This window comes from Balaenoptera physalus (genome assembly GCF_965194825.1).
Source record: "Balaenoptera physalus genome assembly, chromosome: 15".
NCBI lineage: Eukaryota > Metazoa > Chordata > Mammalia > Artiodactyla > Balaenopteridae > Balaenoptera > Balaenoptera physalus.
Window position 1 is genome coordinate 97,422,266 of NC_138894.1, and position 15,777 is coordinate 97,438,042.

General features: G+C 48.7%; 1 protein-coding gene across 14 annotated transcripts in view; it reads right to left on the minus strand.

The window, feature by feature from the left end:
• SNTG2 (syntrophin gamma 2) overlaps positions 1-15,777 on the minus strand; it is a 210,426-nt gene that overhangs the window by 6,378 nt on the left and 188,271 nt on the right. For 9 of the 14 annotated variants that reach the window (XM_082427042.1, XM_082427049.1, XM_082427051.1 and 6 more), the window contains 2 exons: positions 8,527-8,637; positions 1,611-1,880 (listed from right to left, as the gene is read on the minus strand). In XM_082427042.1, coding sequence (XP_082283168.1) covers positions 1,749-1,880; positions 8,527-8,637 — 243 coding nt within the window. In that variant the 3' untranslated portion in view covers positions 1,611-1,748. Of the gene's footprint in view, positions 1-1,610; positions 1,881-8,526; positions 8,638-11,673; positions 12,464-12,638; positions 15,187-15,777 lie in introns of those variants that run through there. The other 5 variants (XR_014254127.1, XM_082427048.1, XR_014254128.1 and 2 more) reach the window with 4 other exon arrangements.

Consider the following 15,777-nt stretch of genomic DNA (forward strand, 5'->3'; position numbering starts at 1 on the left):
CCCCCAGTCTGTGGTTTCTGTTACAGCAGCCCGAACGGAATAAGACACTCACTCTTATCCAAACGTCCAAGTATGCACTGTTTTATCAAGAGTGAGGAAATTCTAAGTCATGTGGGTATTGCCTTTGAGTTTTAAAATAAAAACACACAAAAAAGAACACCATAAGCCAGATTATGGAAATCCTGCTAACGTGGTACAATTACCATCACATTTATGAATGGTCCAGGGCTTTAAAGTAAACCAGCTTCCTAATTACTATACAAAAATCTAGAATTCTTAACCTGTGGTGGACAGTCATAGTTTATACAAAACGTGTTATATTACAAAATGATGTCTATTTGGAACCAATATGCCAACGTTCTTCTGGAAGCATGAAGGCCACATCCCATGTCTGAACTGACCCACGAGGGTGGATCTGGGCTGCTACCTCGGCTACCGTCACCTGTCACATTGGCCTCCTGAGGCCACCTGGCCTCATCCGAGCCCACAGGCTGCACCGGGTCCTAGCCTCCTCTTGCTGTGGCTGTAGGACCAGCCACAGTGCCTGCCCCGAAGAACCTTAAACAAGTGTTTGTTTAATAAATAAACCTACCATCAGCTGTTCACCTCAGACCTCCACGTTTTTCTCACACTAGCTCGGTTGACTCTGTCTCCCTGGATTTAGAGTCTTTTAACTTCAGTGTAGTGCTATGTTCTAGAACATACACTGTGCTAGTTTTATCCCAGGGTTAGCCAGTTGGGAGCTTTACAAAGTTTCTAGGGTGCGTTTTCACCAATCCCGTCTCTCTTTCTGACTTAGCTGTGCTTCTGATGGGTGACCTGTATCCCTTTCCCCCCGACTGCAAGTCTGCAGGGCTGCCGAGTGGCCCAGTGTTCACTTGTCCAAGGTGGCCATGGTGGGCAGAAAGGCCTCCTGAGATGGGAATCCTGTGTCCACAGCCCTGTGTCCAGCAGGGTCTTGGCCACTGAGAGGAAAAGGCTTTTCTGAGTGAAATCAAGTTGGCCGTCAAGTTGGCCGTCAATGACCACTGCATCTTTTTATCTTTCTCTCTCTCTCTCTCTCTCTCTCTCTCTCTCTCTATATATATATATATATAGTAGTGTGTATTTGTTAATCCCGAACTCCCAGTTTATCCCTCCCACCCACCTTTTCGCCTTTGGTAACCATAAGTTTGTTTTCTACATCTGTGGGTCTATTTTTGTTTGTAAATAAGTTCGTTTGTATCATTTTTAAGATTCCACATATAAGTGACATCATGTGATATTTGTCTTTCTCTGTCTGACTTACTTCACTTAGTATGATCATCCCTAGTTGCTGTATAGCACAGAGAACTATATCCCATGTCCTGGGATAAACGATGATGGAAATCCAAAGGAAAACTTTCCATTCTTGGGGAAAATAAAAGTGGTGAGCTCTTGGGATTTTCGATTGTAAGGAAATAGCAATGGAAATGAAACGTGGGTCTTAGCAGTGTGTGCTGCTGGCACCTTCACGTGATCTGGGGGACTGTGGTGACGCCTTATTTCACAGGGAAGCCGAGTTTTCTCAGCCACAGCTTTGCCTGAGCGGAGGCTGTGTTCCTTGTCAGATGGAACAAGTCTGACCCATCTCTGGAAACTAGTGACATGTTTTATTGGTATCACAACTATAGGATCATTATAAAATCACACAAAGTCGCAATATTGTGCAGGAAATATTCATTTCTTAAGAAAATAATTTAGATTTCAGCACTCAACAGAAGCCCTGTTCAGCTGCTGTGCATGTATTTTCTGGCAATACTCTGACTGTCTATAAACACCGGATCCACCGAGGCCACCCTCGCTGCTATGAAGGAGTGGATGCAGTGCAGGACAGCCGTCAGATCCTGAAACTCCAGTTCCTGCAAGGAAAAACAGAATGTACTTATATATTATAAATGTCAGAAAAACACACAACAGAAAATGTAACAGATTCTATGTTCTCAGAACCGCAAGGAAGTTGCTCAAGTACAAACACACACGAACTAAGAAAGGTGGCTGTAACATGAACACACTGGTCCTCTGGGATTTTTTCACCGATATCCTGACAATTGGGTTTAATTCTTGATTTTCTTGTAACTAACATAGGTTAGCACTCAGGTCCTCTGTTCGGCATCCTGACTGCATCTGTGCTGGGTTTTCAGTCACCTGACCAGCAGCATCAGGTCAGGACTTCGGCCTCCACTGAAGCCTGTCAGAGCTCTCACAAGGCAGGGCTCACCGTGTTCCCAATTTAGCACAATGAATCGTGCTAGACCCTGCGTGTGTGCACGTGCGCCTGTGCACATGTGTGAACGTATGTGCACACATGTGCCGCTGTACTTATGTGCCCATGTGTGTACGCTCTGCATGCATGTGTGCCCGTGTGCATGCACGCACACGTGTGTTGTAAGTGTTCGTGCACATGGATGTGTGTGTCCGCATGCTCAGCAGGTCAGAGAGCTGCTAGCGTGGAGCTAGAGGCTGGGGCACACGGCCAGCAAGTTCTGTCTCATGTTCTGTGAGTTTCGCCCACTGAACCCTGTCACCCGGTTACTTTCCTCTGCAATTTATTTGTCCCAATGACCTCGATTTTTACAAAGTCTTTTAACATTTCATGGTGGCTGAAACACTGATTTTAAATATGATCTATGGCTTGGCATAATTATCAAATTTTAAGTGTTTTAATACCTTGATCTTTTCCGTAATTAGCTAAAACTCTCAGGAAGCCATGAGGGTCTATACTGGGCTCGTCAGACTATGAGGACTGAGGTCACCCAAACTTGAGAAAACATTTCTTCTTTTATGATCCTTACTCTCAGGAATGTTCCATCTATCACAAGGGTGACACTTGCAATGAACGTGTAAGTGTTAACATTGCCCGGATGTCCTCAATACCTCTCCTCACGCAGAAATCACATTTCCTTATGGCACTACCCCTATTTCCATCTTGCTGCACAAACCGCAGACATGTGTCAAAAACTGTCTGTGAGATGACAGACAGCCCTTCCGAGGAGCGGTAGCCCTCCTGGGCTTTTAGTTTTCCCTAATTGTCATCTAATGGCCCAGTGCACGAGGGGGAAATTTTAAAGTCTGTAACCGTTTAAGAGACCAGTTTCCACTCAGCTGTAGCAATTCAGACACAGACTGTATTTCAAAGGGAGCCTTAACCACTGTCCTTCCCAAAGAATTCAACAAGGAAGGTGATCACAGCTATACTTGCAAGAGAGGATTGTTAACTAAATGAACGAGTCTCTAGAATGAGTGAATACACGCTGTAATTTCCCTTAGAAAATGCCCCAAACGAGTATAACTGAATGTGACAATTAGCAGGGATAATCACACACAGAACACAGTTTACCATGTGTTATTCTACAGGGAACTCAGATCGGGGCCCAGCCGCTGAGTGTGGACACAGGCCCACTGCGGGGATCGGATACGGGTCTCCCACTCGTGGACTCTGCGGCCCGGGCAGTGCTGTGCCGGGGCCTCTGAGCTGCAGCGTTTGCTGATGGCTGTGGTATTTGTAAATACTCCCCACGGACTGATGACAGGCTGGCAAAGTTCCTGAAACTCCACCGAGTGGCTCCCCATGGGGTGTGACCCACACGGCCCAGGATGGAGCCGGGCCCGGCAGAGGGACAGTGGTTCCCTCCACGACCAGCGCAGGAGGCCGTGGAGGGAAAATATGGCTTCCGGTACAACGTCGGTACCCAGCCAACGCCGGTCCTCTTCAAGCCATCTGTTAATAGAGCATCAAAGGTCAGCCTCAAAGGTCAAAAGTGAAGCAGGACACCCCGAGTAAGGCGCCAAGTTCATTTTCCAGAGGTGGAAATGGAAGTTTTAGGGTTTTAGGTAACTTCTGCGAGGTGACAGGCTGATTAGTCACAGAACTGGCACCGAAATCCAGGACAAACTTTGGTCCAATGGGCCCTCACCGTTTCCTGACAAAACATCCAGAAGAAACCTAGTGCACTAGCTCTTACACCGAGAGGTCCTGAGGCGTCAGCACATCCGGGGAGCATCCTGGAAAAGCAGATTCTCAGGCCGCATCCCCCTTGGTGCCTGGTGGTCTGTGTGCCCCTCGGAGACGGAGGCTCTGCGGAGGGGATGTCGTCCTGCAGGAGCTCAGGGAGCAGGGTGGCACCTCACACACCTCACAGAGGCACCCGGGCCTTATCCACCCTGGAGGAGAGACGTCCAGTGGTCGCGGCTGGGGCCTGAGAGCGGGTGGAGGGGAGGGGATGGCTGGGGGCTGAGCTGCCCTGGAGGCATCCAGCAGGCATGCAGCGGGTGGAGCTGGGCAGGGAAAAGGGTTCAAGTGCAAGGTGAAGCAGCAATCGCTGACGTAGAAGCTGCAGCAAGTTATCCAGGAGATCCAGAGAAGGTAATTCATAGCACGGCTACACTGAACCATTGATCTGCCATGTGGACAGAACCGCCTTGCATTGGAAGTACTGCCACCTAGGGCTCGCATAGCTGGAGAGGAGAAGGCAATTCCTGGCTTCGAAGCTTCAAAGGACAGGCTGACTCTCTTGGTGGAAGAAACATTCACGTGTTGAGGTCTGGGGAAGTCGTTCTGGCTTCTACGTGAGTTAACGTAAACTTTATGCCGACTTGAACAATCTGTTTTGTGCCATATTAAACATATATCGTGATGCCAGCGCTTCTCTCCTGGGCTGGTTGTGGGGATGAGGCAGTCGTGCTTACAAAGGACTGAGCACAGTGGCGGCTTGTAACGTAACGGGTGCGATAAAAGATCCACCCGCCCACCAGGCCGCGGTGAAGGCCTGACAGCCCAGGAAGGCTCGGAGGGAGGGGTGGGTCCCCAGGCAGGTGTCGTAACCAAGACGAGCCTTGCACAGAGACCCTCGGACACAGCAAACCTTTGACCGATGTTTTCCAAGCAAATGTCTACGGGAAGCACAACGTCCAGGAAGAAAGCTGAGAAGCGGAGTCAAAGGCCAGCAGGTGAGAAACGGCGAGGTGGCCGGGTGATGCTGGGCTCTAACCTGGACGCAGGCGGGACGCGGCTGGTGCACCTTCCCTGTCCCCACGCGGACGAGGGGCACCTTACTGACCGACCGTGCAGGGGACCTGGGAGGAAGGAAGGAGGGAAGAAAGGGAGGGAGGAAGGGAAAAGGAGAGCAAAGAAAGGAAAGCTCTGTTCCGTTCCAGCTTCCGGGAGAACAGATTAAGGACAATTTCAGACCCATATTTGGAAGGGGCTGCACTCGCGTGTCTCCTGTTCTGTCGAGGCCCCGCTTCACTCCATCTTCAGGAGGAACCTGGCCTTGTCTCCCTCCACCGTCTCTCCACAATCCGACGCCACCACGGTTACTCGCTGAAGCCGGCAGTGGCGTGAGGTACCCTTGCTCAGCCCCCGCTGTCCACGTCTGACTGTCTGCGCGACTCATGACGCCGAGGAATAGTTTCCAGTGGAGTTCATCCTCCCGGGTCATCACAGAGTGAAAAACACCCGCCTCTGTTCCTCCTGAAGACATAATTCTTCTTCATCACACAGTGTGCTGCCTTCAAGGACCAACGTCTGCCCCGTGGATTCTCAACTGGGCTCGCCAGAAACCTCCGTGTGCAGAGGTCTGTAGTCGTCAGGGATTTTCATGATAATTGGAACAATTTTTTCCTTGGAAACTGATAAAAATTTTTGTGAGTGTGTCTGGTAGTTCTTTCAATACTAACTTGCTCTTTCTTTCTTCGTTAATTTATTCATTTAAAACACATCTACTAAGTGCTGAAGATAAAAAGCTAAAGAAAAGCTGCCCTTGACGGCTCAGTCTAGAGGCAGAAATGAAATCATAGAGAAACGCGTAAAATACAAACAACGGACATAGGAAAGGGGTCGGGGGGTAGAAGGGCACTGTCCCTCCCTGCAGTGGACCCCAAATTCAGTCCTTGTGACTTAACTATAATTCGCTTATAACCTATTAAGCAGACCAGTAGGCAAGTAAATCCTTCATTCCAGAAAGCTTGTTTATGCTACACTCTTTTTTTAGGAGAAAGATGTAGAAAACATGAAAACAAATACTTTCTTTAAAAAAGACTGCAACCCCAAAGCTCCAGCCATTGGCCTCACTATGGGGTCCGCCCAAGTCCCGGAACTGCATGACGTTTTTGTAAATAATGGATAGAAAAAATAACTTCCCCTCCGTGCTCCCAGAGCCCCAGAATCCTCCCTCGGATTCCAGCGCAACTCAGCGTTTTCTCTTTACGCCATTCCTGAGGCAGCGATCGGTTAAACATCCCAGCAAGATTCTCAATAAACGCTCAAAGGTTAACTGCTCCCCGACTACCACTCCCGTAACTAAAAGCTCAGTTAATAGGAACAGTTTTCTCCGAAACTCTTGGTTCACTGATGACATCACGCTGCTCTCCCTTCCACTGGCCATAGCCCTGGTTCCTATTCAGAATACAGGGCCCGGCTCTTCGTTTAGATCCAGCGGTAGCTACAGGTGCTCTCACGGGTTCTAGATTCCCGACTGGCGTTTCCAACCTTCCCTCTGTCTCACAAGCTGTAATAAAGGCAGAACATCAGCCTGAAGCTGTTTCTTCAAACCGCCGCCCGTGTTTATTGGAGGCTCTCCACGTGCACGTTTCCTGCTCCGTGTGACAGCGTGGAAACTACTTTTGTCCCCAGTTTTATCCCCACTTGCAAGGCCCCGGGAGGGGCCTGAGCAAGGGGTCCCTGGTCCTTGTGTTACCTGCTGAGGCCCCAGCCCCCCTCTGCCCTACTCTCTTGCACCCCACGGCCCCGGAGGGGAGGCACAGGGGGGCTGCCGGAGGTCCTGGGATCTGGGGGGAGGGTTCACGTGGACATGGGTTCAGTTTGGGTCTCCTGGGAGCTTTGATGTATCTCACACTCATTTCTGTGTCTAGTTAGCTTATCGTATTTGCAATTTTGTATTTTTTTTCATAAAGAGACACCTGCAGACTGTTTAAGCTTCAATTCTGCAAATCCTGTATCCGCCCCTGTGGCCTCCACAACTTTCTAGGACTTTCTCTTTTCCTGAAAATGGAAACTGAAGCTGCCTAAACCGAGGGCCACAAAGAAGCCGAGTCTGCTTCAATACGCATGCCCCAAAGTTTATGTCATCTGTTTCAAACTGTCTGGTTTAGCTCATCCAATGCCTCTACTCCCTTTATCAACACAGATAGCCAACCAAGAGTTGACTAAACATTAAAAAATAAAAATAAATACTTTTAAATCGAATGAAACAGGAGTCCCTGTGAAAAGGGAATCCAGGTGTCATGTGAGCGTGTCCTGGGACATCAGGTGCTCTGGCGAAGCCCCTGGAACCCGTGAGCACAGGAACCCAAGGCACACTGGGGCCTGGCTTCCTAAGCATCCCCCCGGTTCACACGGACGGCACCGGACCTGGGCCTGGAAGGGGTCCCGGGGCCCCTCCCGGCCGCAGTCCCTAGGGAGAAGGGAAAATCAATGCATCAGCAGAGGAGGAACTGCTGCGCTAGCCGCATCCATGCAGATCAAGTACCCAACACACGGTACAATCACTTCCGGCCTCCCTCCCTCTCCCCGCTCTCCTCTGACCCCGCTCTGCTGGTGGCAATGTCCACTGGACTCCGCTCAGGGCGGCGTGACTGAGCGTGGCCACCTCTCCATCACAGCCCAGGGACCCGTGCCCCTGCCAGCATCACTGCCCCGTTGGCTGCCCTGTGGTACCCCTCCAGACCCAAAAGCCTGGACAGCGGTTACGGTCTGATTTTGATTGTATCCACTCCCTACGTACAAGAATGTCAAGCGTTTCTGCACAATCTCAGTTGTACTTAAACAGTAGATGTGGTGCATTCTCTCATTAACCGCAGTGGAGAGATGTTAAAAATTGACACAATATTCGGATATAACAATGTCACATGAGATGTGTCCCTCTGATGAATTTCATCAACAAGTGCAGGCAAAGTGCTGACAATCAGTTTCCAAACAATATGTGTCTGTAGGTTTTGCGTTTTTGTTTTCTCTTTCTTTTGGTTTTGTGTATGGAACTTGTCCTTCAGTTTGTCTTTAGTTTATATTAAAACTGGGTTGTTGACAACACAGTTATACATGAAGTATGGAAAAAATCAACAGTTGCTGATAGTAAAATGACAGCTCAATGCAATGAATTTGTAAGCTATGTCAAGATCCTTTGAATTAACAGCGTAGTTTGTTCCTAATACCACAGACAATCCATCACTTAATGCAGTTTGTAAAACTCTTCCTTTGAATATTGACTTCCCCTGTATTTTTAAATATTGTTTTCCTGCTAATACTGACTAAGCAAACTGTGATTTTCAGTGGAATCAAATAATGTTTCGATGATTACAATTTTAGGATGTTAAAGCCTCTATCTAACAGGAGACATACTATGGGCTCTTGTGACATCCTTGCTGATTTCTGAGGAGCGTTCACACTCCAATTCTGATTGTTTTCCCTAGGCTGGTGGAAAGGCACGTCCACCCTCGGACACTCGGGCTTACTCGGGTGGGGCTGGGCTCAGGTGGATGAGTTCCTACCTTCATCTCAATCTGCTTGGTGTCCAGATTCTGAAACAGCAGCTTCACACGAGCTTTCCCATCATCTGAAGATCCTTTCAGCTGAGAGAATTTAAATCTCCAGAGCACATTCTGTAAAGGAAGGCAATTATCTAGTGGTTTAGACACAAGAGCTCACTTCTTTAATTAACATCTGCCAATATGTTAAATAATCTATTTAAATGCAGACATTTTCTCGGTTATCTTATGTACACTGAGCACGTGGTGACTTAGAATCTCCACCTTCTCTTTCCGAGTCTAAGAGGCTGACCCCCTCAAGCCACCAGACTTCCTGGGGGTCCCTCCTGTCAAGCTCCAAGGAGTCTGTCCTGGTGCCCAAGCGCCCAGGCCCCCATGGTCTCCTCTTCAATCCCATGCTACCCGCACTGCCTTTCTCCTAGGTTTTCCTTATGTTTAAAAGCATCATAAGCGCTTTTCTCCCTTTTCTTCTTGTAAAACTTTAAAAAATCCACTCCAAGGCCCAGGTCTTGCTACATAGAGTATATGAGACACGGTCAGCAGTGCAGAGAAAATGAAAACCTTTCTCCCGCCCCCTCCCCAGGTTAAGTTCAAATCACTCAATGTTGGTTTCTCCTGAACCAAGCTGGAAAACGTAGGTGCTATTACCTCTTAATACTAGTGCAACAATTGCTAAATGTTTGCTAAGGTACTTTAGAGATGATGTGTACTCTATAAATGCTTACTCTTCAATTAAAAAAAAGGGCTGCAGCAAATAAAGACTTAATGGCTGCCTTTTATAAAAGATAGTCTTTAATTATAGACTCTTTATGATAATAAATCTTTATCTTCCCAGAAAAAATCCCAATAGAGAACAGCAATTATTTTATAGCAAGCTATAAGTTTGTATTAAAAGCATTTATTTTGAAATAATGAACATACGTTTCTCTAAGTATCACAAAAGGCCAAGAGGCTGGGACGTGGGGAGAATTTCAGAGGCGCTGTTATCCCATCGGCTCCTTGGCCCATCTATTCACACCCACACTGGCCTCGAGGCTCCTGGCACATCGTTCTCTTATATTGAATCTTGCAGCCGAACAGAGGCTCTGCAGCTCACGGTCAAGTGTCCCCACGCATGTTCCTTCTCGATGCTGAGAAGTTGGAACCCCGTGGGGTCTCGGGGAACAGTGACTCCAGTGCTTCCACTTTCACGGTCAGTCACTGGGGTCCATGCTGCCCACTCCCCACTCGGGCACCAGGGCCCTTTCAGCTCAGAATCCCTGGACCCACCCAGAATGAGGGCGCTCGGGAGCCGCTTGCATCACCCCTGCGGTAGCTCCAGGAGGCTTGCTGGTCCACTGAGATAAGCCAAAGGAGCAAACCACAGCCACAGCCCGGCCGGGAGGGCCCAGCACCAGCGATGAGACCAGCGGCGGCGGCAGGGAGAGCTCTCGGGCCGCCTGCAACGCCCCCTCCCAGCAGCTCCCATCTCCCAGGGCGTAGCCCCGGCTCGCCCTTGGAGGGCAGGGAAAGACGGCTGTGATTTCAGCCGCTAAGATTCTGTGAAAATGGCCCAAATCTCAGCTGCCTTTAAAAGCACCCACCCTCCAGCTGTCCCGCCAGGAACTGTAATCATGAGGGCGCGCGTCCAGAGGAGCTGGAGGCATCTGGTGTCATGGTTTTGTGAAATTCCTCCCCAAACAAGCAAGACCAGTCCTGCCCTGAGAACATCACCTGGCGTTTGCTCACATTTGCTTATGAGGAAGAAGAGCTCAGCAGTCGTAAGATTCTAGGAATAACCTACCTAATTATCATTTACATAGCATCATAAATGGCTGTTAAAAAAAAAAAAGGCAAGATCAGCATAGGACTTAGAAATATGGCAGCAAATGCCAGAAAGCAGCTAAAACCGTTGCAGGAGGGTACTCTGGGGAGTGAGAGTGACAAGGGACAGTTCAGAATACTGCTTTTCCGTTATACATCTGTTAGTACTAATAAGCCTTTTTAAACTTTGCACACGTATAATTTCGATTAAGGTAAACATTAATAATATTCATTCTAATCATGAGAAAAGCATCAGACGAATCCCAATAGAGGGGCATTCTACAAAATATTGAATACCTAACCCGTGCTCTTGAGAATTGTCAAGATCATCAGATACAAGGAAGTGTGAGAAACTGTCACAGCCAAGAGGACCCAGAGACATGGCCACTAAATGTTATGTGGAATCCTGGATGGGATGCTGGAAGAGAAGCGGGGCATGAGGTAAAAACTAAGGAAATCTGAATAAAGTATGGACTTTCATTCATGATAATTTATCTATATTGGTTCATTAATAGTTACAAATGTACCATACTCATATAATTTTTTACTAATAAAGGAAACTAGGGACAGGATATATTGGAAAAAAAATAGTATAGACAAAAAAGTGCAGCAATCCCTCTGTGAAAGCCCTGCTTATCGTTTAAAGAATCCACAGTGGTCCTTACAATGAAGTCCTTTAGCTGCATCATCGTTATCTGTTTGGTACGTTATTTTTACACTGAAACTGTCCTGCAAGGTGATATGTGGGAAATGCAGCTTGTGAGACGTACACACACAGCTCCCTTGCTTAAAATCATGCACTCATGTCACATGGTGGCCCATTTGGGGTGAGGTAAGATGTCCTAAATGTGGGAGCGGGAGGACAGCCTTCGGGGGTGGCCCCCTTCCCACAATCAGGAATCTTCAAGTCACTAACGGTGGCCTCTTTGAATTCTTTCTGAACTTCTAAGTACCTATAAATGGTAATTTTTATTTAAAAAAAGAACTTTCCGTTGCCATTATGGATGACATTTCTGCACATTTTATCTACAGGTGGTTCCAGGTAACAGTCTAACTTGAGGACTCTGAGCTTTTCTGCACGACTGGACTTTCCAGGCCAGAACCTGACACGCTGTCCGCTCACAGCTCAGAGATGGCGCCTTGACTGACCGCTAAGCCCAGCAATGCCCGGGCTGGCTCAGCAGCCTCGGGATGCGTTTGGAGGGGCCCTGGGTCTCCCTGCCAGCCGCCTGAAGGCTGGAGGGAACCCTGATCTCTAGGACTCAATCTTGGAAGACAGAAAATGTCTTTCCAGCATTTCAGTAATTAAAGAACAGTTTTACAGTTAAGCGAGTGTTACAAGAAATATGCTAACATTTATGTTTTATTTTTATGACTGAAGGAGGTTAATGATAACCTTCCTTTGTAGCAAATTTGAATTATTTTAATTATTATTACACACTGATAGTGGACAACTGACATAAATTGATAATAAATTGATAATTATTAAAACATTCAACAAATAACCCAACTAGCAGTTCCAGAGACTTCATGAGAAAAGGATGAGGCACTAGAGCAGATTCACCGGTTGGCATTTTCCTGGGCGGTCCTGTGGAATCATTCTTCACTCCTCCAGTCAGGCCAAAGCCAACTCTTCATTTCCCCTCCTATGAGAAAGTCAATTCCCTGTTTTTTCCCCAAAACTATCCTTTCTGTTCCTCCACCTCGGTCTCAGCTCAGCCCTGCAGCACCATCAAGTTTCAGCCTAACAAACGGGTGACGTAGGGGATGAGGCCCATCACGAGGACCACCCCCCATCACCCTGATACAGAGACGTCAGTTTTCTGCTATGCATGGGGACCATCAGAAGGTAAAAAGAAAATGTGGATGCACGTTGACATTTAGAGACAAGGTGAATGCCCCAAGTAATAAGTAAACATGGAAAGACGTTCCCTTTGTTTCCAGGTTCCAAACATTTGATGCCGTGCACATGGGCAGTGCCAGAGTCCATGGCCCATGGAGGACACGCAGCCCGGAGGAGGGGCTGGTCCGTGGCCCCATACACGTGTGGTCTGATGTCCACACTCTGTTTTCTAAGTCTTGTTACGTCCTCTCCCACTTCTGCTTAGTTACAGCAGAGATGGGACGTTGGTTGGCCCTAAACCAGAGGGATCAATAAAAAATAGGTCAGTTTGGAAATGGGCAGAGATGTACTTCATTTCTATCATGGAAGTGCGGGGGGCACCGAGGATGGAGTTCTAGTTCATTCTGGGTTAATATTTTAAAACTAGTTTGGAAATTTAAAAATATTAGGTAATGATCTTCTTACTTACTTTGTAAGTGCAGAAAACGTTTCCAGGTCAAACGTATTTCTTCTCCCCTGTGATTTCAGATCTTCTCAGCTTAACTCATCTTTATCAACGTTGAAAAGGAGAACTGATGGTGAATGAATTCATGCTTGGAAATAACTGTTCAGCTCTTCTCTGCCAGGCATAGAGGTGGGGGGTTAAGAAATGTGACCTCACGTGTGCTTCTGAGGTGGACGCCATGCAGATGCCCAGCATCAAAATTTGGGCTGTTACCAAATTCGAGGGGCTTTTTTAAAGCATTTGGTTAGTAAGTAGCACTGCCACGTTGTGTATTTAGTTTTACCCACACATCATACACAAATGGTCTGATCTAACGGTGTAATGTGGTATAGGAGTGCTAATTATCTTGTGAAAATAAGTGTGATAAATCCCAATCTAAATATTTTGGGGGCCCCAAACTTTTCCATAATGACTTACATAAAGGGCATATGGAGAAAACCTCATTTTCATAATGTTCATAATTATTTCATATTCAGTAATTATTTAATTATTTTCATAATTATTTCATATCAATCTAGAAATACTGAAATCCTATTAGTACTGGACTTGCAAATGTCATCCTACATTAAAAGACTGAAGATATATCAAATGAAGTAAAATTATAACTATTTTATATATTTACAACCCACTGGTATACTCTTCACTGTTAGGTTGAGAAAGCTTTTTTTTTCAAAATTAATTCAAATATTGTAAGTTCTGAAAATAAAATTTCAAAAGGAATCCATGAAACAAGCCTCTAGAATAACTTTCTTTTTTTCTTTGTCATTTTTTGCTTTCATTTTCCATTACTGTCTACTGTTTATTGTGTAAATAAACGTATAAGTATTAGGCCAGAACTTCTTGAAATAAAGAAGAAATCACAAGAAAAATGTGGAGTCAAGAGTTCACCTTCAAAGGGAAACAGGTCAGGAGAGGGTTCTGGCGTCTGAACCAGAGGGTCAGATGAGCAAAAAGAAGGTTTAATCGGAACTTTATAAAACGTGACTGAACAAGAGTGGACCGGACGTGAGTGGGTGAGGGCTCCGCCGAGGGCGGCACGAACGCAGAGCCTGCGGTGCCTGAAACCTGCGGCCGCGAGCGCCAGGCGTGGCTCAGCCCCGACGTGCCCGCCGGACCAGCCGCAGCTGCCCACGCCTCCCGCAAGCCCAGCGGCTGGAGAGGCCGCTCCGTCTCCAGCAGGGGCGCCGCGGGGCAGCGGCATATTGAGCAGAGCGAGGCGGTCAGGGCCATCGATAAACTATTTCAACTAGGAGAGCTCAGCTGAGTGACGTGATTAGGTTACCAGGACATTTAACACGACGGCCCGGCTGGGCACAGCGGTAAGAAACACAGTGTACCTGCTTCTAGCTCTATTCGATGAGCGTGAGGGCGAAGTGGGGAAATGTGCGGGATTCAGGGATGGGAAGAGTCTCCCAAGGACCCCGGGCCTGGACCTGCCTGCCCGCTGCCGGGAAACAGCGGGACACGCAGAGGGCGAGGCCCTAAAGGGAGAAAGACCCGGGGCAGCAGGGAGGCAGGGAAGCTCAGTGGGCAGGTAGGAGAGAGGGTGTGGGCGTCACGGGCCACCCGTGGGCTCCCCAGAACCCCCAGCGGCTCCGGGGGAGCCACAGCGACCCGTGCAGACCTAACCCGGCTGCACAGGCTGCAGGCCTGTGGGACGTGGGCCTTTAGGGAAGCGGCTTCCCGTCCTCGGCGCCGTGCCAGCGGGGTCTTCTGCTGGCGCCTTGGGGACATCAGGGTTCTGGGCCTCGGGGTGCCCTGAAGGGAGAGTGCCAGGCGCTCGCTTCCGACCTCTCACAGTCACTCACACCCTCCCCGGCCTGGCCTGGCCCCGACAGAGTGACACCGCACAGCAGGGACCCCACGGGAGACACGGTGACCCCGGCCAGCTCACTGGGCACCGGGTGTTATGCAAACCGTGACCAAAGAACCAGACCTGCTGGCCATGAACAACGTGCCCACGGAAAAGCTGACAAGGAGTGGAGGCTTTGCTCCTGGTCTGAGCAGGCGAGGCCCTGGCTGCCAGCCTGCACAGAGCCCGGAGCAGCCAGCGAATGGGAACCGGCTTCAGAAACGCACTCTGAAGGCGAACTCTGGAAAGTCGTGGTTTAGATGTCCTGACACACAGGATTCCTTGAACCACAAAGCAAGAAACAGACGTTATAAATCAGGGTTGCTGGTTAACAGCTGTGTTCAGGGCTTCTCCCTTCTCTGGGGGAGGTGCTCTGTCACTTCCCTGTCTCCGAGGACACGTGGAAGGAGGTCGTGCATGTCTGGCTAAAGGCCAAACAGCATGAACGGCGAGTCATGGAGCCCGAGCTGGTGGGAACCGTGGGTGGACCAGGCACGTGGGAGGATGCCCGCACGGGGTCGGGAGCCTTGGTCCCCTCTGTGACCTGGATGTCGGAGGGCAGACAGGAGAGCCTTCTCAACTCCAGTTTTATGCAAGCAGACCTCTCGTCATTATAAACAGTCTGTGGACCCCTATTGGGGAAACATGGTAACCATCTTCCTGGGAGGAAGGAAAGTGACAAGGGCACAGTGGGTTTCTGGTCCAGAATTCTGTGAAGGGTGTGGACTCCTACACAGAACGGGGTTCCCTGCTCGCTCTGCGAGGCCGCCCTGTGCACTGCAGATGTTCGACCTCATCGCTCACCCTCCCCACTAGATGCTGGTAGCAACTCCCTTCCAAGCCGTGACATTTCGGTGTCCCTGGCAGGTCTCACTCCTCTTCCCATCACAACGGTGCTCTCCCCTCACCTCCGTTCTTAATTAGCAGACAGTGGATTTTAAAAAATATCGAAGGACAAAATACTGGCTTCATGTTTGCAACAAAATTCTCAGCACTTGTGTGGGTGGGTGAACACCCAGACCCCTTCGAGAGGCTGACGGGAGTGGGTCTCGTTTCCCATCCCTCACGCTGGTTGTTTAATGTCCAGTGAAACTGAAATCCCGTCACGGCTCACAGGTGTGGAATCAGCACCTGGTCAGCTCCACCAGGGCAGCTCCACCCAACCAAACTGCCCAGGTGTTAGGTCCGGCAGGGGTGAGGGGTCTCCCCAAAGCGCTCAGTCAGTGCAGAGGGTCCTCCCCCTGAGCGGGA